The sequence below is a fragment of the Condylura cristata genome, unplaced genomic scaffold (assembly GCF_000260355.1).
Source record: "Condylura cristata isolate star-nosed mole 26May11 unplaced genomic scaffold, ConCri1.0 scaffold00003, whole genome shotgun sequence".
In the NCBI taxonomy this organism is placed as follows: Eukaryota; Metazoa; Chordata; class Mammalia; order Eulipotyphla; family Talpidae; genus Condylura; species Condylura cristata.
The window spans coordinates 15,832,298-15,855,180 of NW_004567104.1; the positions used below are offsets into that span (position 1 = coordinate 15,832,298).

Sequence of the window (22,883 nt, forward strand, 5' to 3'; positions counted from 1 at the left end):
TGAAATTTTGACCTCGATATTCCATTCTTAAAACTACTGACAGTTCCCTAATTGCCCTCAGAACAAAGAATAAACTCCTTAGAGGACCTTCCAAGTCACTGATGACCTAACTCTTCTTTCTTCCTGAAGCTCCTTCTCCAATACTCTCTTTGTCCAGTGAAACTGAATAACTTTGCCCATAATCACAATTCTTTTTAGAAGTTCCTTTAATGCCTTTTCTATTTGAAAATGCTATTCTTTCTTCAAAATCAATTCAAGGACATGTCTGTAAAATTCCTTGAGCATATTCCCACTCCTCCACATAGCAGGTTTGATGATTTCCTTCTTTTTGAATATCTTAATCAGAGTTAACTATTAGGTATTGTTCTACTTTGTTACCTATCATAGTATTTTGTAACCAGTTGTTTACATAGCCTCTTCCATAGCCTATCTTGTTGCCCCTGTTTCAAATACAGTACGTAGCAAGATCCAGAAAGAGCATAATAAATGTTTATGGAATAATCAAAGAATACATGAATATCAGTTTAACAGAGTAGCTAAGGAAACACAAATTCATTGATTTTTCTAAGTCAGAGTCCTCTGAAGAGCAAATGCTATCTTGTTTGTCTTATCCTATGCCCTATCCTAACTCATATTAAGGTAACCAAAGATATAAGACATATGACCTCAATTACAGTACTATAGTTACTTGGAACTTTATACATTGTGGAACTAAAAAAGGGAGACTTATTCATCTTATGCAAAATTCTAGTGTTAACTCTACTGTCTTTCAACAAGACTTTCTGTCTTTTGTATTTTGATTATTAGTTTGTTTTGCTTTCCTTCTTCCCTTCAGTTCTGCATCTTTTTTTTTAAGATTTATTTATTTATGCATATAGAACTGGGGTACTGGCCAGAGGTGCAGGGATGGCAAGAGGATTCACCAAAGACAGAGAGGGAGCAGAACAGGCCAACTGATGGAGTTACACTGCTGAAAGGAGTGGCAGGTAGGTCAGGAGAGGACAGCTATGCCATGTGGGTCACCTCCCGGAGCAGGGATTGAACTCATGCTGAAGTGGCGTTAGCTTCTTAATGCTGTGCTTAACCTGCTGCACCACCAGGGAGGGCCCCAGTTCTGCATCTTTAAAAATAAAATAACAAGATTAAACAGGAAAATTCTAGCACTGCTGAAGCAAATGTGAATCCAACAGGTAATAGTGATATTTACTTCAGATTCAACCCTTGTAAATACCAATTACATAGTAAGAAAAACAACCATAATCTAATAAACCTCATTGAGATATAATTCTTTATGAAGAATAAAAATCTAAGTATGTACCTACAATATCTAAAAAATGGATCTTCAACTAAGTTACCTAGATTTTTAATGGGCTGACTATTTTAGTGTTCATTTGATCATTTATTTATGAAAACAAGTAGCAATTACTATAGGAGGTCCTTCAGAAACTATCACAGATAATGCATGTGTTAGAATGTGAATATAACCACAAATATTAGTAGTTAAAAAGATATTTTGATAGAAATAAATGAAAGATATTATAAATAACTACAAAGTATATAATTTAATGTCTAAGTCAGTAGTAAATATAAGTGCAAGCAGAGGTCATAGAATTGTTTCATATTTAATCTTAAAACCAGTTCACTTAATGAAGATTTATTTAGCAGCAATGTTGCATGAGGCAGGATACAAAGCACTATGGAGGAATGAAATAAGTAGGACATAGTGTCTTCCTTCCAGATTCTTACTTAGTGTCTTGTAACAGAGGCTGGCATTTACACAAAGAAGGTCTGTGTTGCATGCTAAAGGGAAGATCAAAGCGATAGCCAAGTACATAAAGAAATTTCCTGTCTAGAGGAAAGCAAGATACACTTTATGGAAGGAAGTTGATGTGAGAAACAAATGACATTATATGCATTAAAGTACACTGTAATCTGTAAAATCCTGTTCTAAGGTTAGGTGATTTTTTTCCAAGATCAGAACAGAATGTTTTGCGTTCTAAATTAGACATGAAGAAGAATAACTAGATTAGTCACTTTTACTTGTTAAAAGAGAGTTGCACTATGGTCTCCAAAACCAGGAAAACAAAACTCATACCACAGACCAGGAAACACCAGGTCCTTGTGAAGGAAGAATCAGAATCTGAAGCTTGTTTGGAGGTCAAGGTTACAATGAGAACTTAGAGAGCAGGACTTGTGCCTTTTACTGTCTCTACATATTAATTTGAATCCTCACAGAACTCCTTTTCCTCACATAAACTTTCCCACATATTTCTCTCTTTCCCTCCTTCCCTCCCTCCCTGTCCTCCTTCCTGTACCTTAATGCTGCCTTCCATACATAATCTTTTCTATACCAAGTGATGTCAGGCTTCACTTAAGGACTGATGTCCCTTCAGTCATGTACCCAATCACTGTCCAATCAGTTTTGATCATGGGGAAAAGATCATGTGTTTCAAAGCACAACTAGTTACTTTTACTCTTTCATTCATATATTCATTTATTCATTCAATCACCCATTGTTTCATGCAGTATATAATACAACGTAAGACAGACTTTCGCAAGACTTTATGATGTTTTCATTTTCAGTGAGAGAAACAACAAATAGTGAAGGTGAGAAAACAAGCAGGCAAGATAAACTCAGCTGGTCATAAATGCTATGAAAATATTAAAACATGTAATAAGATTGACTCAGAGTAGGAAGAAAGAAGAGATTCTACTTTGGGCTGGGTGGTTACAGAAGGAAATAGGATCTGTGAGTAGAGGAGTGAGGTGAGTAGTGTGGTGTAGAAGTGGGTTATGTTATATATAACATCATATGTAAAATGTGTCAATACTAAGTCATCCTCCCAACCAAGTGTAAAATTAACATATCAAGTTTTATATGTGTGTGTGTGTGTGTGTGTGTGTGTATGCTGACCACCATGAATTAGGAAGAGTTAACTTACAAACAAACTGAAGCAAAGTCAAGACAACAAAGAGGCCACCTGGTGAGAAAAAACAATGATGATGAATTGAATAGTGTTCCTAACTCTACAGGATTATTGATAAGATAAAAACTAAAATGAAACAAAAGACCTAAGAGCAATTTTAGACATTAGGGATCATGATCATTACTAGTATAAAGGGAAGGACATTGAATCCCAGATCAGATAGGGATTGACAAATTCTCCTTTGTAGAAATCCTGAGTAACCCAAATGTTTACAAAATGTACTCATAGTGTTCAATGAGAAGAACATGACGAGACTGAATTTCAATGGGAAATGCACATATTTAGGAAAATCATTTACAATCAAAATCCTTGCACTCAGCATTCATTTAGCCTAAGTGTAACAATACATTTTTAAGTCAGAAGCTTGTTCCTGATTTATAGGTTACACCCTTAAGTCTAATGTTTTCTCTATAATTCTAAGCTTATATAAAATAATTAGCAGGAGCAAAATATTTTATTTACTTCCTCATCATGAACTTGTTCATATAACTGTGAACTATCTACTTTTAAATATATAGGTGGAAGTCAATTAATAGGTCACTTTCTTGATTGGCCTCTTCCCACATCCATCATGAAATCCTCTTTATAAATTAATTGATTTATAGTGAGCTTTGCTCTGAGGAATGATTTTCTCTCTCCCGATGACCTTCCTTTAGACGTTTAGACCAACAATAGGAAGACTTTGTATATGATTTTGTTTTTATGAACAATTATATAATTAAATAATGGCTTGGCAAATAGCATGGTGTAGAGAAAATAACTGAATCAAATATTATTCTTATCACTAAATATTTGAGTTACCATAAGCAAGTTGTTTAGCTTTTCTGAGACACAGCTCTACAATGGTAAAATTGAATATTCAAATAGATGATGTATGTAGGTATACATTTGACATAAAATAAGAACTCAACGATTTTAATCTTCTTTTAAGATGGAATAATTCCCTATTATAATCAATTAATTACAGGTTGAAAAGTAAATAGTATAATTTGTGTTCAGTAGAACATGGCTTAGAACATTAATTGAACTGTTTTAAAGTGCATATTATTTACTTGGTGGCTGAAATTGCAACCTTATAGTTATTAATACATATTAAAATATATTTATGTAAATAAAAAAGTTATACGATTGCTATTTAACTAAAAGGGTAATTGTTTTTTTTTAAAATATGATCCATATAGATGGATAATATTTGCATTTTCACAAGGTAACAGAAACAATTATGTTAGATTATACCAACCACTAGCTAAATCTCACCTAAACAGAAATTAAGTTACACAAATATCAGAAAGGAACCTTAATAATGGTATGTTTCAGTATTTTTGGCTGAGCATTTATAAAAATTCTTATTTAATTCAGTAATTGGTGATTAAGTATGCTCATAAATACTCAATTCAGAAATCGGAACTATTTTTTCAAATATGGCTGAGTCACAAAATGTTAAAATGATGATTTGGCTTTGATTGAATCTTTCACTATGGTGAGACCTCAAGAGGATAAAATTTGAAAGCAGAGGATGAATTTCCTTCCTGAAGCTAAAATTTACTAGCTGTTCTATCCTGGAAAGTTACTTCACCTTTCTGAGCCACAGAACTTTCATTTATAATGATAGGTATAATGTCTACCCTTCTCTCTTCACAAAGCTGTGTGACATAACAAATTGGATAGTATAAAATTCTTCAGTCAAATGTTCTACCCCTGAACTATATACCCTACTCAGAATATTCTAAAACAAGAAAGAAAAAAAAATGGGCAGAGTTAAGTGTCCATTTTCTTTGTGTTTTTATAAAAGGCTGTTAGCTATACTCCATGGTATCATAATTACCTGTTCTCAATACCTGAAAGTGCTACAATCACAGGGAGTGAGTAAAGATATGGGTTCTTTAAAAGACCAGCCTACTCCACCAATAGCCAGGAAAATCTAGATTGAAATCAATTGTTTAACCAGAAATAGTCATTTTTGTCATATTTTGTGCTATCTAACTTCTCCCAGGGAACTAAAAAAGGAGATTTACAGAAGACAAAAACCAGCCAGCCAAGAGGTTGCCCTGTCTGTGGGATTAGCAACTCTGTTCAAGAAGGCAATGAGATGGCGCATGATTTCCATGGTCCTGGGAACAGACAAGCTTCAGGGCTCCAGGGTAGCCCACTGTCCACCATAAGAAACCCTGAACAGGAGTGAGAAATTGATTCAAGGTTGCATATTAGAGAATTCTTACACTTATCATTTATAGGCTAAGCTGAATTAGTGAGGCTTAATGGAAGACACTGCAGGACACTTGGCTTCAGGCAATGGTTGTTGTGATGTTACAGGGGAGATCTTGCACCAACCGATGCTCACTCCCCTTCCCTTTCTCTCCAAGCACCAAAATTTGTATTAAATAAAAAAAATCATATTATTCTTAACTTTAGACCGAATCTTCAGATTTCTACTATTTTTAGATCAAGTAAGGAGGACCCACTCAAAATGCATGCTCTTGGTAAACAGACAAGTTGATTATTACACCTGCTGTTTTTCATTGGCATAAATTGCTACCTCCTTCCCCCTTCTCTAAAAATAAACAAACAGAAACCATCTGAAGCAGAACCATTGTTTATATATTGTATTTGTGTGCACCTACCTGTAATGTGCTTTATTTTTACAGGGAGTGTTTGTCTGCCAACATTCTCAGATTCAGCAGCAGGGCGCTTCTTGACAGGCTAAGAGAGGGGACCACCGAGGAAAATTCATCATCTGATTAAGGCTTTTGGGAAAATTAAAACTCTCTGGACAGGATCCTCTTTCCTTCACTTAGATGTCAATGAACAGAAAGTAGATTATCTCTCCAGGCAATTATCAACTCTAAAAGTGCTTGTGGTTTTAAGATGTTGGCAGAACTTGTTGAAAACAGCATCACCATAATACATTTGTACAAACTCTAATTTCAATGGCCCTTTTTTCCTACATGATTCATGATGAAATTCATAAAAGCCTGTTTTCCCCCTCAGGGTCATTTTTTTTTTTTCCTATAGAGCCAATCTGCCTCACTCTCCAAAGTATTACAGTAGCTATTCTTTCTCTAGACTAGAGAGCTTCTTTTTAAGTTATCCATATCATGGCCACCATGCATCAAAGGTAGGATCATTATTTACCACTTAATTTCTCTTCTAGAGACCCAAATTCTTATTAGAGGAATTGTTAGGGGTGGGAAGAGGAGAGATTCAGAGCCTGGGAGCAGATTCCTTTTCTAGCAATCAAATGTGGGTCTTGAACACAGCAAGCCCACGACACTTGATACAACACCATACTCAAGGTTCAGTCTGACTTATTTTCCTTATAGATGTCAGGTGGGCTGACCAGGGCATTAGCCAGAGACTTAGACATAGTAAAATCTGCCTGAGTTATTTTGCTTTTTTTTATTATTAAAGCAATAAAATGCTAGTTTTCTGGGGCATTGTAGTCTTGCTAAAAACATGTATAAACTGCTTTATTAGAGATTACAGCACTATTGGGAAAGAAAGCAAGAGTGATCATTTATATGATAATGTAAGCTGATAATTTTGGAATGATTCATTCTCATAAATGTTCCAACACTGCCATGTAATTTTATTACTTAGTGCGTATGGTGGAACATAAGTTCCATTCAGAAAATAAGGTGTTTTATAAAACAATCTTTAATTGACTTTTTTTTTCCTGTATGACTGTCTAGCATGGCTTAAGAAACTTAGTAATATTTTAGGGTGTGAGGACTGCCACAGCTCTCCTTCCCATTGTTTCTCTGGTTCTGTAATTAGTGTTCTTTGCCTTTTGCATAGGCTGGGGCAGCCAGAATGAGCTGATTGATGGATCAAAAGAGTATTTTGTGAAGGGAATTCGGGTTTCAGATAAGTTTTGAGTAAGCTACCTGCCAATCTTGACTTTCTTGCCCTAAACAGGAGATGGAAATAATTTCCAGCTGAAAACACCGCTGAGATCCAAATTAGAGGAATTTTGTGATACTACTGGGCAGGGAGAAAAAAAGTAATCATGGTAATAGATCTACCAGGTCAAGGGAAAACATTTTAGTCTTTTTTTTTTCTTAATCTCAAAATAAATTCTGGGTTTTTAAAAGTCAAGTTTTGAATGCAATCCCTTCATCCTTCAGAGATAAGAGAGAGGTAGAGGATGAAGAGTTTCCAAGAAACATGTCACTAAAGATGGGGGGAAAAAACTCTAGGAAAATAACTAGGACAGATAGGTTCTTTAAATGCTTTTCTTTTTAATATTTTCCTATTACTCCAAATAACATAAGACTGTAAGTCCTTTGCATTCCCTTCATTGCTAACATGTTATTGAATAATGTTTCTGTATTTATACATACTTTGTATCACTGCTTTTAATTTTTATATTGAACATGCCAATCTTTTCCTTTATACTTCTAGGTTTGATTTCAAAGTTGTAAAAATACTTTTTCTAGAGTTGTAATGTTCCTAGAATTTCTGTTTTGAGTATTATTCTTTTTATTTTCTCTAAATGTATAATAAAAGTTTCTTCTCCCTTTACTGATTTGAAAGATGAGTTATATAAACATAAAGGAAGGCACAGAGAGTTGAAAGGTAGTCTATTCTGGTCCACTTAATCCATCCACCTATCCTTCTACTGATACTAGATCAATCCTAACTTCTTTACTTTTCATATTATCTTATATCTAGTAAGAATAATCTTCATTTAGCCATTTTCAGTAGATAATCCCTAATAAATTTTCCAGCACATTAGCCCAGTCTGCACTATACTCTAGGAAATGCTGGGAAATGAAGGGTGGAAGAAGGACTCCTGTACTCCAAGGATCTTTCTCCCTCAATAAACAGAATTTGGTGGATTGACTATGTTTTCCAGTGACCTTTCTTAAAAGGTTTCCAGGTGTCCTCATCCTCTAGATGAAGGCAGATAACAGGTGCCAGGGAACATAATCTTGACCAGATTCAATCCCTGCAGGGAAAAGGAGTGCTTGCTTTGCCAGCACATAGACCAAGTTGGGACCAGTAGGGGAAGGCAATAAGGTAGAAAATAGTAAGTGTCACTCAACTAGAAATTGAGGGACAGGTTAAATTCCATCACCTGAAGTAAAAGAAAAGGAGTGTTATCAGGAGAACATTTATTTAATTAATGATACAGAAAAATGATGTTCAGAAAACTCTGAGCAGGAAGGTGACAGAAAGCAACTGAAACTCTGTCTCGGGACAAACAAACCTCGAATGAGAGCTCCTTCATTTACTTTTCACCACATAGTCTTCCATGGAATTACACTGTTCTTTTAGGGAAGGAGAACCCTATTAAAGTAAGGCTATTTATTAAATGCTTATTATGTTATGTACCCAAAACACATAAATACATGTGTGAATGTATATATTTTTTAATTTTTGAATTTAAAAATATAGTATGTGTGTATTGTGTATGTGTGTGTGTAAATATCTTCATTTATTCATGACAGGTACCTGGAGGCAGCTATTATGACTTCATTTCATATTTGATGACACTGAGGTCTAGCTACCCAGCATCAACACGCTACTTATAAAACCTTAGGCAATTACTATACCACTCAAAGCCTCAGGCCTCTCATGGAGAAAGTAGGAGGATCTATTCAAAGGACTATTTTGAGAGATTTATGAGATAATGGATGTAAAGCATGAAGAACAGGGCCCGTGCATACACAGTGCCAGCTAATAACTGTTCAGGTCACACAAACATTAAGTGGCCAGACAGACTCTGTGAATAAAGTGCTTATCCTCGGGCTAAAACCAAACACTAAAAACATATTAGTTTTTTTTTAACCATTTTCTATATATTTTCAAAAGAAGACCATTTAGTAAAAGAAGAAAAAGCTTATCAAAAAAAAAGAAGAAAATCGTTTACAATATAAATTCATAATGAAATAAATGGAATAGTTTTTATTACAACAGCTTATCTTTCACCTTCCAAATCTTCCAGCAAGGTCAATGACAGATTTCCAGATGTCAAATTTGCCATGGGAACAATAAAAATCACTCAATTTCCCAAGCAGGCTTGGTTCTGCCCAGGAACACCCAACCCCCAGCTGATTCAGCTTATTAAGACCACAGCACACAGCCAGTTCCCACCTCCAACCCCAGACAATCACAAAAGCACAGCCAAGCCCAAGTAGCATCCCTGTGTAACTGAAAGGGGATTGCAAGTGGCCATCAAGACAGTCCATGACCTGTTCAAGTCAGAGTTTTAAATTTGAACCCCAGAGTTGCCACTTATTAAATGTCAGCTGATTAACTGATTGAGGCAGCAGGGCCAGATAAAACTAGGTCTCAGCACCCTGTTGGACTTCTTTCAAAGCCAGAGGCCCCGAAGAATATTCTAATTGCTCGTTATGAAAGGGGAATCTTCTTAATGATGTCCTTATGTGAAACTTCAAAGAGGTGAGATCAAGTCAGATGATCTCAAAACAGTAAAAATTACTGGCCCAGAACTCCCTGGTGGCACAGTGGGTTAAAAGCACAGCACTAAGAAGCTAAAGCCAGTTCAATATGAGTTCGAGACCCCACCCCAGAGGTGAGCTGTGTGGTGTGGCAGACCTCTCCTGACCCACCCATGGCTCTCCTCAGCAGTGTACTTCGTCAATCTGCTTGTTCTGCGCTCCCCACGCTGTGTCTGGTGAATCTTCTCACCACTCTTGCAGCTCTGGCTTGTCCACTAGTTCTGTAGGCATAAATAAATAAATTTTTACCAAAAATAGCTTACTGGCCCAAAATTGTGACAGTGAGAGGTCTCCCATTAAGATTTGAGAAGATGTAGCCAAAGGAATAGCACCTAACCGTTCTTATTCTTTCTCTTATCCTTCTTTATTTCTCTTTCTGGTTTGGTACCAGATCATGGTGACATTTAAGAAGAAAGAGAGGAGAATGGGAATTTTCAAGAAAAGTGGGCAGAACAATTTTATCTGAGGGCTGTACAACTTCCATTGCCTCTTTGCGGGCTTCATGAACACTCTAATCCCTTCAAATATTGAACATCAGTCTGGTTGAAGTTTGGTTGAAGATGAATTAGAAACCTCAATTTTCAGTTTTCTAAAATGGATACTTTGTTCTATATTTATAACTTTTGTTTCTGTCTTAACATATTGCAATAACATTTTTTTTTAATTAAGGAGAAACCAGGGAGATTTCCTAATCCCTATATCAATGAAACAAAAATCAAGTACTCTAACTTCACTTCAAAGTGCTCTAGATGTTGCATGAGCTACTGAAAAACAAAAAACAAAGGTTACAGACTGAAAGCAAATTACTTTGGAAATTTGTGAAGGAAAGCTTATATCTGAAAGATAACCTTTTGAGGGTTGATTATCTAAAGAGTTTCTCACCCTCTCAGTCAGCCCAGATGGAGAACTGTCCAAGAAAAATCTCAAACTCCTCCACATATAATCAAAACACAATGGTAAAAATCAATACTCCACTTGAGGAATCAACATATATACAGGCCTGTCAAAAAGAAGAGGACTGTGAAGTCTCACAGACCTTGTCTTTGAATTTTCCTGATCACCTGGATTTCACTGCTTTTCCCTTCAGCATTCATTCTTTTTCTAGAACTATAAACACTATCTGGGGATCTTCAGGGGCATACTTGAGGGACATGTAACTTCTACTCCCTCCAAAAATATTTCTTGTACCCAGTCCTAAACCTTCCAATATGAAAGTAACACAACTTATCACTCCTGATTTAAGCCTGTTTTCCTAAAGAAACCCACACTGGAGAAAACAACACTCAGTGAGCCCTTTCATGGATAGAAAAAGGCTTTCCAGGGTGCATTGTTCTGAATGTTTCTGTATCAAGGCACAAGAGGCCCCTGGAGAGATAATCTGGTCCCTGGACTGGAAGTCTGACTTGAAAACCCCCACCCTTCCCTGCTGCAGGCAAAACCCTTCACTTCTTGGGTCCTAGTCACTATTCTCAAAAAGGCAGACATGGGCTGAAACAGTGCTTTCCCACGAAAGCCTGGGACTCTAATGTAGGATATCAGGTCTGCCAGCAGGTTGAGAAGTCAGGCCCAGCCTTTCCCTGTGCCCTGGCCTCAAACAGAGCAGCTTTGCCTTTATCTTTTTATATTTGTGGTTTATATATAAAACTTTGCTTGAAAAGGATTCTGCAGCTAAAATATTTTTGGGGAAGAATTACTGGATTACATGATTTCTAAGGTCTGTTTCAGTCCTACATGATTTTGAAAAATAATAACCCAGGTCACATTTGTATATTTTTATCTATGAAATTTTATTTTCTAAAGGGTACATACCCTGACATCTATAACCTATGTGTTTTCAAAGATTCCCCCCCCCCTTTTTTTTTTGGCATTTACAATATACTACTGGCAATATTAATGAAGGCCTGAATTATCTTCTTTTCTATACTTTTTTTGTTTTCATCAAATCTTATGGATTTACCATTTGTTTGCAAAACTACATAATTTGGGGAGTACAGATTCACACCTCACTATGTGTATATGCTTTACTTACCTACCACCAAAGTTTTAGTGCCATTCACACTATCATATTGAAACCCTCTGTCCAATGTCCCTGCCTCCCAGAATTCCCACCCCCTCTGGTAGCACCATTTTTTACAGAATTTAAGAGTTATTCTTGTTGTGTTTGCCAGTTTGTTTTGCTCATTCATACTCCACATATGAATGAAGGCATTTAATTTCACCTTCTGACTTATCTCACTAAAAATAATCACCTCAAGTTCTAATCATATTGTAGATTTCATGATTTCTATAGTGGAATAGCGTTCTACTGAGTACATTTACCACAATTTCTTCACCATTTAGGTTAATGGCATGTCTTGGCTATTGTGGTCAATGCTGCTGATATCATAGGGATACATATATGTTGTGTTCATGTTTGTTTATGTTATTGGATTAGGAGAGGTATATCATGTGGTATTTCCAAGCTTATTCCTCTAAATGATCTTCATGTTATTTTCCTAGATGCTGCAAAAATTAACATTCCCACAAAAAGTGAATGAGTATTCCATTTGCCAACACTTTTCATCTCACATCTTTTCAATATGGGCTCTTCTCATAGGTGTGAGCTACTGTCTCACTGTGTTGTGATATGTATTTCCCTTAAAGTAATGTTGATAATTGTTTCACTTGCCTGAGGGCTTTTTAAATGTCTTCTTTGGAGGAGTTTATTCAGTTGTTTTGCTCATTTTTTGATCAAATTGTTTGCTTTTGTTGTTGTTTTATTTGAGTTCTTTAGGTGTTTTGGAAATTAATACATGTGGCATTGATGATGTACAAATATATTCTCTCAATCACTCCCAGTTATGTTTTTGTTCATGCACAATGATGTTTTTGTTCACTGTGCAAAACTTATTTTAGTTTGATGTAGACTCATTTGATGATTTTTCTGTCATTTACCTTGCCTTTGTAATTAAGTTTCCAAACACATTCAGAGGCCAATACTCATAAGTGTAACACCTGAGTTTTTTTTGCATATATTTTATGGCTAAGGTCTTGTCTCCAAGTCTTCAAGTTATTTCTAATTAAATTTTGTATATAGTGTTAAATAATCATCTATCTCATTTATTTACAAGTGACTGTTTCCCAACACCACCTGTTGAAGATAATTTCCTTCTCCATTGTCACGAATTAATGCCCCTTTATCTGTGGCTTTATCTCCAGGCACTTACATTGTATTTTATTTTTTTGAGTGTCTGTGTTTTAGATACAGTATCACAACGTTTTGCTTACTATTGCTTTGTAATTCAGTTTGAATTTAGGGAACAGGCTATCTCCATTTTCCTCCCAGAACTGCATTAGTTATTTGGAAGTTTTGTCCTGGTTTTTTAGCATATGTGTTTGTCTTTAGACCTGATGAGAGACTCTTGTATAAACAATATAGATGTATCTTGTGTTGTTTCTTTTTAATCCACCCATCAATCCGTCCTTTGTACAAAGGATTGTAACTGGTGATTTCAGACTGTTCAGATTGAATGTGGTTGTTACGAGGGGCTTTTCTTACGACATTCTATTTTTTGTTTTCTGGTTATTTTATCTTTCTGCTTTATTTTTCCCCATGTGTTTCTATCTGTCTTTTCATTTGGTTTTCCCTAGTGGTTCTCAGTTTTCTTCTAAGTGTCTCTACTACAGATACTTGTGTAGTGGTTACTAGGAAATTTGTATCAAACTTAATTTAGCTAAAATAGTTTTCTGTGTGCTGGCATACATTGTCATTTGGATACACAATTTCTTCCTCCTCTTTAAAATTTTGCATTGTATCATACTATTCTTCCTTATGTTTCTGATTCTGTGTTACCATTTATCTCTTTGTTCAAGAATTTGTATTCCTTTGCTGCAAAGAAATTGCAATTTCTATGGTTGTTTTAAATATATATATATAGAACTCCTCTTAACATTTCTTATAGGGCATGTCTGGTGGTAGCAAACTTCATTAACTTTTGTTTGTTTAAAAATTATGTATTTCTTCATCATTTGAATGATAATTTTACAAAGTTGAGTATTCCTGGCTGGTACTATATATCTATATGGAATTTTGCCTGTCACTCTCCTTTACCCTATAGAGTGCCTGCTTAAGAGATGCCTGTATATGTTCTCAGCTTTTCTTCCTAGCAAATTTTAAGTATCATTTATCATTGACTTTTGATAATTAATTGATAAACAGTGATGTATCTTAGTGTAGGTTGGTTTTTTTTTTATTATTATTTAGAATGTTGTTTGTTCTATTAGATTCCTGAATCCCTATGGTTAACTCTTTCCTTAGATTTCAGAGGTCTCAGTTATTATTGCCTGAAATAATGTATTGGCTTCCTTCTCACCATCACCTTCTGTGGTATATTGTATATGGTATATTCTGTGGTATATTGCCCTCTTCATCTGCTGGGGTATTCATTATTCTTATGTTTCCTCTTCTAATGAAGCCTAACATATCTCATAGATTTTCTTCATTTTCCTAAAGCTGATTTATCTATCCTCTTCCACTTATTTGTACATTTTTATCTATGTCACTGATTTTTTCCCTCTGCAAGCTTAAGACTACTTGCTATGCTTCTCATGTTTGCCTTCATTTCATTCAGATTGTCTTTTTAGTTTTTTTTAATGTAGTTTCAATCTCTTTGATGAATAACTCCTGCTTCTGAATATCTTTTCTGCTATGCTGAACCTATCTTTCTGTATTTAATTGAGATTTGGACTTCATTGAATTTCTACATGGTAGTTAGTCTAAAATCTTTGTTAGATGTTCCAATTTTGTGTCATTTATATTGACCTCTTGAGAGTTACCCTTCTCTTTCTTTGTCTTGTTATCTCCAGATTCCTTTCTTCCTAGGCATATGTGTCACTTGATTTAGTTTTTCTGGTAGGGAACATGTGACTTTAGTTTTGTTTTTGTTTGCTTCTTTGTGTATCTTGGAGGCAGGTGGGAGGTGAGGAACAGTGGCAATGAAAGACCACAGTCCCATTTCTATGGGGAGGGAGGACCAACCAAAGTGGAGATTCCTCTTCTCCCCTTAGGACTAGATTGGGTGCTAATCACTACACACAAACCACATTCCAGATCCCTGCCCCCTTGCTGCCCCTATCCATGCTGTGCAGCAAATCTATCTGATTTCAGAACTTCTCAATTCTAAGAGCAAGCGGTGTGAAACTCAGCTACCTCTGATTGCAACAGTCCCGCTCTCTATGACTAAAGAAAAGATATCCCAAACCCCAGTAGGCATGTAGCTATGTACTTCATCCTCAACTGACGTGATGCTCTACATGAGGTCTATGTGCTGCACATTCTGGGCCCAATTCCCAGTTTGCTTGGCTGACTGAAATGGCTGCTATCTTGGCTACAACTCCCTAACCTATACCACCAACAGAGCAAGCCACCAACCACCCACCTCAAGAAAATATCTATGTGTTAATGCCACAAAGTAGGCAATGAGATAGGTTTCCTTTAAGGAATACAGATTCCTTGCTCCCCTTTAATATTTTGCACTGTCTCATTCTTTCTCATGTTTCTGATTTTGTATTATTATTTATCATGTTGCTCTATTATTTATCATGTTGCTCAAGGATTTATATTCCTTTGCTGCGCAGACATTGCAATTTCTCTGGTTGTTTGAAAGACATATATAGAATTTCTCTCAATATGTCTTGCAGGTAGGAGAGAGGTTTATCAAAACCCTCTGCTCTTCTGAGTCATGATGTTATTTCCCTGAATTATCTTAATCACACCAGGAACTGCAGATCATGTTCAGGCACAATATGTGTGACCACTTGCTCTCAGATTTCAAGCAAATCACTTCTGAAGACAGTTTGACCACATTATTTCAGACTCTGGGGAACCAAATTTCAATGTGAAACACAAATGTTATACATATCAGCTCTGCCTTCCTCACAGATGATCATTTCTGGTTTCTTAAGGCAGAGGTTCTTTGAGGACACAGGCCATAATTAATGTTTAGCTCCCACTCTTAAAGAATAGCACATATATGAAATACATCAAAATTAGGGGAGTTTGAGACTCAAAATGCTAGAAAGAGATAGCAATATGTGCAATTGTCATACTATGTTGGCCTCAACCATAAAGGCCTCCTTGATGGGCCATATATGTTGTCCATAAAAAGACATAACGAGTAGAGAAAAAATTTTCGGCATTCTCTTTGGAAATTTAATTAAAACTGAATTTATATAAGCCCAACAACAAATCACCACAAAGTCACAATTCTAAGGAGAGTTTTGCTTTTTTAAATAGTATCTGTCAGCCTAAAATCTGGGAAAATTTATGGTCCTGGCAAGCCAATGCGTTACAGTAAGCCTGCTGTTTTCTTTGTGCCTGAGCTTCTTGTTTCATGTGAGTTGTACTCAAAGTGTCATACCTAGTGACCTACACTAACATCATGGCAAAGAGGTATTTTTAAAAAGTGAAAGATTCCCATCGAATCAGAATTGCTATGAGAAGGGCTTGTTTTGCTAACATATTTTCTGTGTCTGCTACTGTACACACCAAAGTCCACTTCTTCTTTCGTGTGTGATTCCTTAGCTATAATATGGCCCCAGAAAACACCCTTGATATGCCCTAAATATTTTGCCCATCAAAGGTATGGGGTTTGGTAAGTCAATTCATTTTATAAAAATCAAGTAGGAACAGGGAGACTCTGCAGTTGTGAATGATCACAGTTTCCTGAAAACTAAAACATACTACTCCAGATGCTATTTGGGTTAACTTAAGCTAGAGGCTAGAGAAGTTTCTTATCTTAGGTACTTTTCAGTTAGAGCTATTATCCATTAAACAGCACATATTCCACCTGGAGAAACAGAAACTTCTAAAATATTTATGTACATATTTATGATGTGTGAAATGGAAAATGATACATCTGGGAACAAAGTACCAGAAAGGAAAAAAGTATCTAATAAAATAAGCAAACCAGTAAATATATCACCTGATTCAGTTCTACCTAGAGGAACAATCAAATGAGATCTGTCTTGAAATACACAATTAAATATATTAAAAACTCTAGGCAGCAAATGCTACATCAAAAGTCATGATTTGATCTTTTATGAGTCTGCTTTTATTTTACTGAATGTACCTAAACTGATTACTACGTAGTTTTTGAGTCAATGATCTGAGTATTTCCCACTGATATTTACTCTGAATACCAGATGGTGACCAACTTTTATTTCATTGGTCTTAACCAACGCTTATTCTCTAAACCAATGGTCATTTAATGTCTCACATATAATATTCAACTTCCTGAAATATTCTTGATCACCTACTTCCAATGTTCCCGTAATGGTTAGAACTGTAATACCTCTTGCCTGGGCCACTGCCATAATCTCCCAACCAGCTGCCTTACCCTCTTTAATATTCTCCCACTCTAAATTCCTAAAATGCAAATATTATGTCACACCTCACTCTAAAGCTTTTTATTGGTTACTTCTGGCATGTGTCATACAAGATCATTCATTACCTTGCTACGGCTGATCCATAGTACTGAAATTCCAGTCATGCTAAGTTCTTTCAAAACCATGACTTCAAAGACACTGTTCTCTTCTTCTGTGTTGTCCCCCTCCACCCCACTTACATACCCTATATGTTTGGCAGTAAGGAGATGATTAAGACTAAAGCTAAGTGAGCAAGGAGAATAATATTAAAATATGTAGTTGGAAGTAAAAACTAGAGCAGATGGGCTCTCCCTGGTGGCTCAGTGGGTTAAAGCACAGCACTAAGAAGCTAAAGCCACTTCTGCATGAGTTCAATCCTGCCTGCCCTGGAAGGATCCCACATGGCACGGCAGACCTCTCCTGACACGCCCACTGCTCCCCACAGCAGTGTACTTCGACAATCTGCCTGTTCTGCTCCCCACTCTGTCTCTGGTGAATCCTCTCACTGCCCCTGCACCTCTGGCCTGTACCCAAGTTCTGTATGCATAAATAAATAAATCTTTTTAAAAAATAGAGCAGATAATATAAGACCTTATGATATGAGTGAGAATGTTGCCACTTAATCATAAAAAATGGTGACTTTTTTTTTTTTGTTGTTGTTGTTTTATTTAACATAGATTTCACTCTGGCCGCTGTAGCAAGAATGGTTTATAGGGGCAGGAAAGTAAGAAAAGAGCAAAAAGAGAAACCATTTAGGAAAAAAATTATACCAACCTGAGGACAAAATAGTGGAGAGAGTAGGAAGTAGAAGATAGAACCAATAGAATTTGTTGCTGAATTCATATACAGCTCTTCTTCAACTTTCATTAGGGTTACATCCTGATAAACACATTGTAAATCATTTAATACACCTAGCCTACTAAATATCATAGCTTAGCCCAGTTTACCTTAAACATGTTCAGAATACTTCCATATTAAATAATTTGACAAAGCTAATTTTATTACAAAGTGTCTAGAATCTTGTGTAATTTATTGAATGCTGTACTAAAGTCAGTACCATTCTGTCCAGTATCACTTCTTTGCCCTGGCTGCCTGAGAGCAGTGGCTCACTGTGGCTGCCTCACATCAGGAGGAATATGACACCACAGAGCACAAGCCCAGGAAAAAGTTCGAAACTCAAAGTTCATGGCACCACTTCTATTCAATGGGTATCACTTTTGCACCACCATAAGTCAAATCAAGAACTGCCTATAAAGGAGATAAAAGAAAAAATAGAACTGCCTATACAGGAGATATAAAGAAAAAAAGACAGTCCCCAAGTTTGGGCTAAGAACAATTGGGAATGTGGAGTAGCCATTTACTGAGATATAGCAAGGGGAGCACTTTTACAGGAGAAGGTAATAAATTAAATGTTCAGTCTTGGGATGTCGAATTTTAGATGACTATTAGACACTAGGGAGGAGGCGCATTGTAAGCAGTTAGATATATGAGTATGGAATTTAAGGGGGAGTTTGCATCAAGAAATTAATTTGGAAGTTGTCAACTATGGATATTATTTATAAGTGATATAGATATAAAAGAGGAATGTTAACACATAAAAACACTAAAAAATGGGATGAATGAATAAATTAAGAATGAATCATACTGATTGAACTACCAACTTGCAAAATAAAGTAAAAAATTCCAGATTATATTGATATACTTTTATAGTATATTTCAATCTTTACTTTCTTTCTGATGAAAAACTTGTGGGCAACTCTTATTTCTAAGAACACACCACTAATGCAGTTAAATATCAGCTATATATATAATACAATTTTAGTAGTCTCCCTTCATATACTTTTATTTCCTTGGTTTCAATCACAATCAACTGTCATCCAAAAATGATAATACAAAAAATATGTTGAAAGAGAGAACATCCACATAACTTTTATGAAATATATTTTTATATTTGTTCTATTTTATTGTCTTTCTTGTAAGTGCTCTAATGAATAAATTATGCTATCATTGCTATGTATAAGAAAAATTCAGTGCATATACAGGTCTCAGTACAATCCACAGCTCCCAATCTCTACCAGGGGTCTTAGAACATATCCTCTCTTGGTAAGCAGAGAAAACTTGTGTCTGTTTGAATATTGAATTATTCCTGTATTCTAATTCTGAACCTCAGCAATGATATATTTTCATAAAGAAACAAAAATCAATACACCAATATGATAAGGTTGTCACATTTCATACAACTATCACAGCTAACAGAAGTGTTTATACACATTAAAAATTCCTCTCATCCTTACCTGATGGTTTATAGTTTACTTTTTTTCTTAAGATTTATTTATTTATGCATACCAAACTAAGATATCAGACAAAGGTGCAGGAGTGGTGAAAGGATTCACCAGAGTCAGAGTAGGGAACAGAAAAGGCAGACTGAGAAGTACACTGCTGAAGGGAGCAGCAGGCAGGTCAGGAGAGGTCTGCCATGCCTTGTGGGTCACTTCCAGGGTGGGGATTAAACTCACACCAAAACACCAGCCAGCTTTGCAGTGCTGTGCTTTAACCCACTGTGCTGCCAGGGAGGTATAGTTTACTATGTGCTTTATTGTCCATTATACACTCTTTGACACTGAACTTCATGACATTTATATAGTAGGCAGGTGGAGTAATTATCCCATTTTTTAAATTATCCCTATTTAAACTTAAGGAAAATAAGGCTTGAGAAGTAAAGCCATTTGCTGGATCTGATGAGTAGATTGTCCAGGCTTGAACTTGGTAGTCTGAATGCTATCCCCTCCCTGCCTGATGTCACATCCCTGAAGTCTGTCCCATTTTTAGCTGCAGTCAAATAAAGCTTTCACAGGCCATCAAGCAGCATGAGCCCTTTACCATTTCATAGTGAAGACTGAGAAAATACATAACACCTACTGGATACTGTTCAGCAGGTGAGCAGCACTGTATGTGTAGATCTGGTTTAATCGCCAGAAACACATGGAATAGAGGCTTTCCAAAGCAGAATCATGGTAGAGAATAGTGACTTTGAGAATGTTCCAGACTCACCTTCTCCTCAGCCATCTCATCCCCTTGTTAGTCTTTGCCTCCACTGCATTTGGGCGAGGCAAACATTTGCACCCCATTCAAATCTGACATCTCTCTATTACCTACCTTCAATATGTTCCTTTTATGAACTAAGTTTCAAAGCTCTACCAAATACATTTGCCTGCAGGTGGTACAGATAATCTAATTTAATAACTTCTCAACAGTGCAATATAAGAATAAATATCATTGATTTTATACTGCTACACCCTAGGTGTTTTTCCCATGTTATCTAAGTTGTACAACAGTCCTAACCAGAAAGACATGTTTTCCAAAATACATGAAAAAAAAACTTGGAATGACATAATCAATCTCATATCATCACAAAGCTCCTAAAAATGGGAAGAACTAAAATATGGACCCAAGTCAATATTTCTCCAAAGTCCAGACTTTTCTTCAACTTAGCACTGCCACTCCCCTCCCTGTAGGATGGCAGCACACCTAAATTTTAGTCTAATTTTGGCCTCCAAATGAGGTTAATTGCTTGTTTCTTCTTTAAAATACCTCCCCTCCCCCAAAGTCCCATGTTTTTCCATCCTCTACTCCTACATCCCTACCTCCACCACTCTGGGAATTGTAAAATCTTTATTGGAGTTAGTGAATCCCAGAATGAACCAATTATTTTCATAAGAGCCAAAATGAAAGGAAATTCCTTGCATCTAAAAGACAAAAGGTTACATTTTATAACAACTTCCAAGTCTGTTTCTCTAATATTTCCCATAAATCTGTACCAAATCAAAAGCTATGACCTCTAAAAACAGCTTTCAGGTGATATGTCCATCCCATCATTGTCTTCAAACCAAGATTTCTACATAGCACAGGACTGGGAGGAGACAGGGGCTCAGCAGGGTTTCAGCCCAGAGGTTCAGCCTTCAGGGATGCCAAACATCCAGGGACACTCACAATGGAACAGCAGTTGTCACGTTGTCTCAAGTTACCAGCCCTAACCAGGCAATGTGAGGAGTTTAAGTCAAAAGCTGACATTCTTAAGCCTCTTCCCCATAAATGGATTTTTATCACATCATAAAGGAGCTCCTCAGCCAGCTGGAAATCATTGCCTTGCTGAATCAATTATGATTGCAGGGCATTCTGGAATGTTATGTTGATTTTGATGTTAATAGATACAGAGTAACACAATGTACAGCTCAATAACCATTCCATTAATGTCTAGTTGGAGGTTTATTTCTGATATCATCATTATGAAGGAGAAAATGACCCCATAGGACACAGCTCTGGGAAAAGTCGAGCTCACTTTTAAATGTGCAGGCACCTGCAAGCCACTTGCCTCTTCCCAGCTCGTTCCTCAGGAAATGTGCACAACCCTAAGTTTACACAGTCAGGCACACTGAATAATCAAAGGGAGAGTTTCGATTGGGATAAAATTGGCATGCAAAGCAGGCGAGTGGGGACAAAGTCACATTGTCATTTCCATTTACAGATGCAGTGGTACAACAAACACGGCGTTCACCATGAATTGCATTAAGACTTGGGAGGCAGAAATACTGGAGGTTCTTGTGTCACCAAGTCAATAAATTCTCATAAATATATTTGAATGATGTGCCATTCAATGCTCATTTTCCCAGGTGCCATGGGTGTGTTTTACATGGCTATGGGCTAAGTATTTAAGCAGTGATTTGCATCTCTCCCTCTCTACCTAACTATACTTGTAAAAATGGGGCCTGTTTAAAATCCCCTTGGTAACAGTTCCTTTTGTATTAGTTTTGCAATAATCCTAATGTTAAAATTGAAGGAGAGGAGAGACAGGAAGAAGCAATCATTTAGCCTTAACAAGAATTCAGATATTTAAACTTCTAAAGGGTTCAAGGAATTTGGCGAAATACAGGACTCCACATGTGGAATACTGCACACATATTTAATTTTTACTTAGTGTCTGAAACAGCCTGAAATTTTTTACAGAGTGCAGCCAGGAGCTCCAGTTACTGGCCTTTCTATTTCTACTTCAGCCTCTCCATCAGAAAATAGAGAGTGTTTGCAGGACATGTTGATCAAGCAGGGGATTTATAGAAAACACTGGTTTTGGATCCAATCAAGTGATAACTCACTCATCCCAGATACACATATCAATAATAAGCCAAAGAGTGGTGGAGAGAGAAAAAGAAAAGTCTATGATTACAGGAGAGTTTATTCACCGATGAGAAGAAAGGAGGGGGGGGGCGGTTAGAAGGGCAGAGAAATACCAAAATGAAATTGGTGATACCTGAGCTGTATTGTCAACGTGGAATGCCAGTCTGTCAGGGGACTGAATGGAAAAGGTCAGAGTCAGGGGAGCAGCTGAGCAGGAATGGGGAAGGGATATAGATCAAGGTAACCTCACTTGATCTCAGCAGTGCCAGGTCATGAGAAATTAAACATAGTTGGGGAAAGAGCAAATCCTCAGGGCCTTGTGAGGTATGTTGAAGAGGATGTACTCTTTCCTCCAAGTCAGTTGTTCTCAACTCTTACCATAGATTACAATTTAAAAACTGCTGAAAATAGGGCCCTCCTGGTGGCTGCAGCCGCTTCAGTGCGAGTTTGATCCCCAGCCCTGGCGGTGGATCCTCATGGCTCAGCAGACCTCTCCTGCCTCACCCCGCAGCACTGCTGCGCCTCTCAGCAGTGCACTTCGTTGATCTGCCTGTTCTGTTCCCTACTCTGTCTCTGGTGAATCCTCTCACTGCCCCTGCACCTCTGACCTGTACCCCAGCTCTGTGTGAATTAATTAATTAATTAATTATTTTAAAAACTGCTGAAAATACTCAGATTCCATCCGAAGAAATTGCATTTATTTGGTTTGGGAAGGGTTTTGATGATCTCAGGATAATCTGTATTGGATTAGTGGTAATTTTGAATACTACCCACGTGCAGGTAGGGTTGAGCATCATACTACAGGGATGAGGTTATGCTAAGAAAATTTACACAGAAAAATGTCAAGGTCTTCTGT

The 22,883-nt window shown here is 36.7% G+C and overlaps 1 protein-coding gene across 2 annotated transcripts in view; it reads left to right on the forward strand.

The window, feature by feature from the left end:
- The window catches only part of KCNMB2 (potassium channel subfamily M regulatory beta subunit 2), a 243,736-nt gene that overhangs the window by 40,274 nt on the left and 180,579 nt on the right, over positions 1-22,883 (forward strand). The window contains exon 1 of one of the 2 annotated variants that reach the window (XM_012729598.1): positions 6,018-6,102. The exons of the other annotated variant lie outside the window; for it this stretch is intronic. Coding sequence (XP_012585052.1) covers positions 6,083-6,102 — 20 coding nt within the window. The 5' untranslated portion in view covers positions 6,018-6,082. Of the gene's footprint in view, positions 1-6,017; positions 6,103-22,883 lie in introns of those variants that run through there. 2 annotated transcript variants of the gene reach the window in all.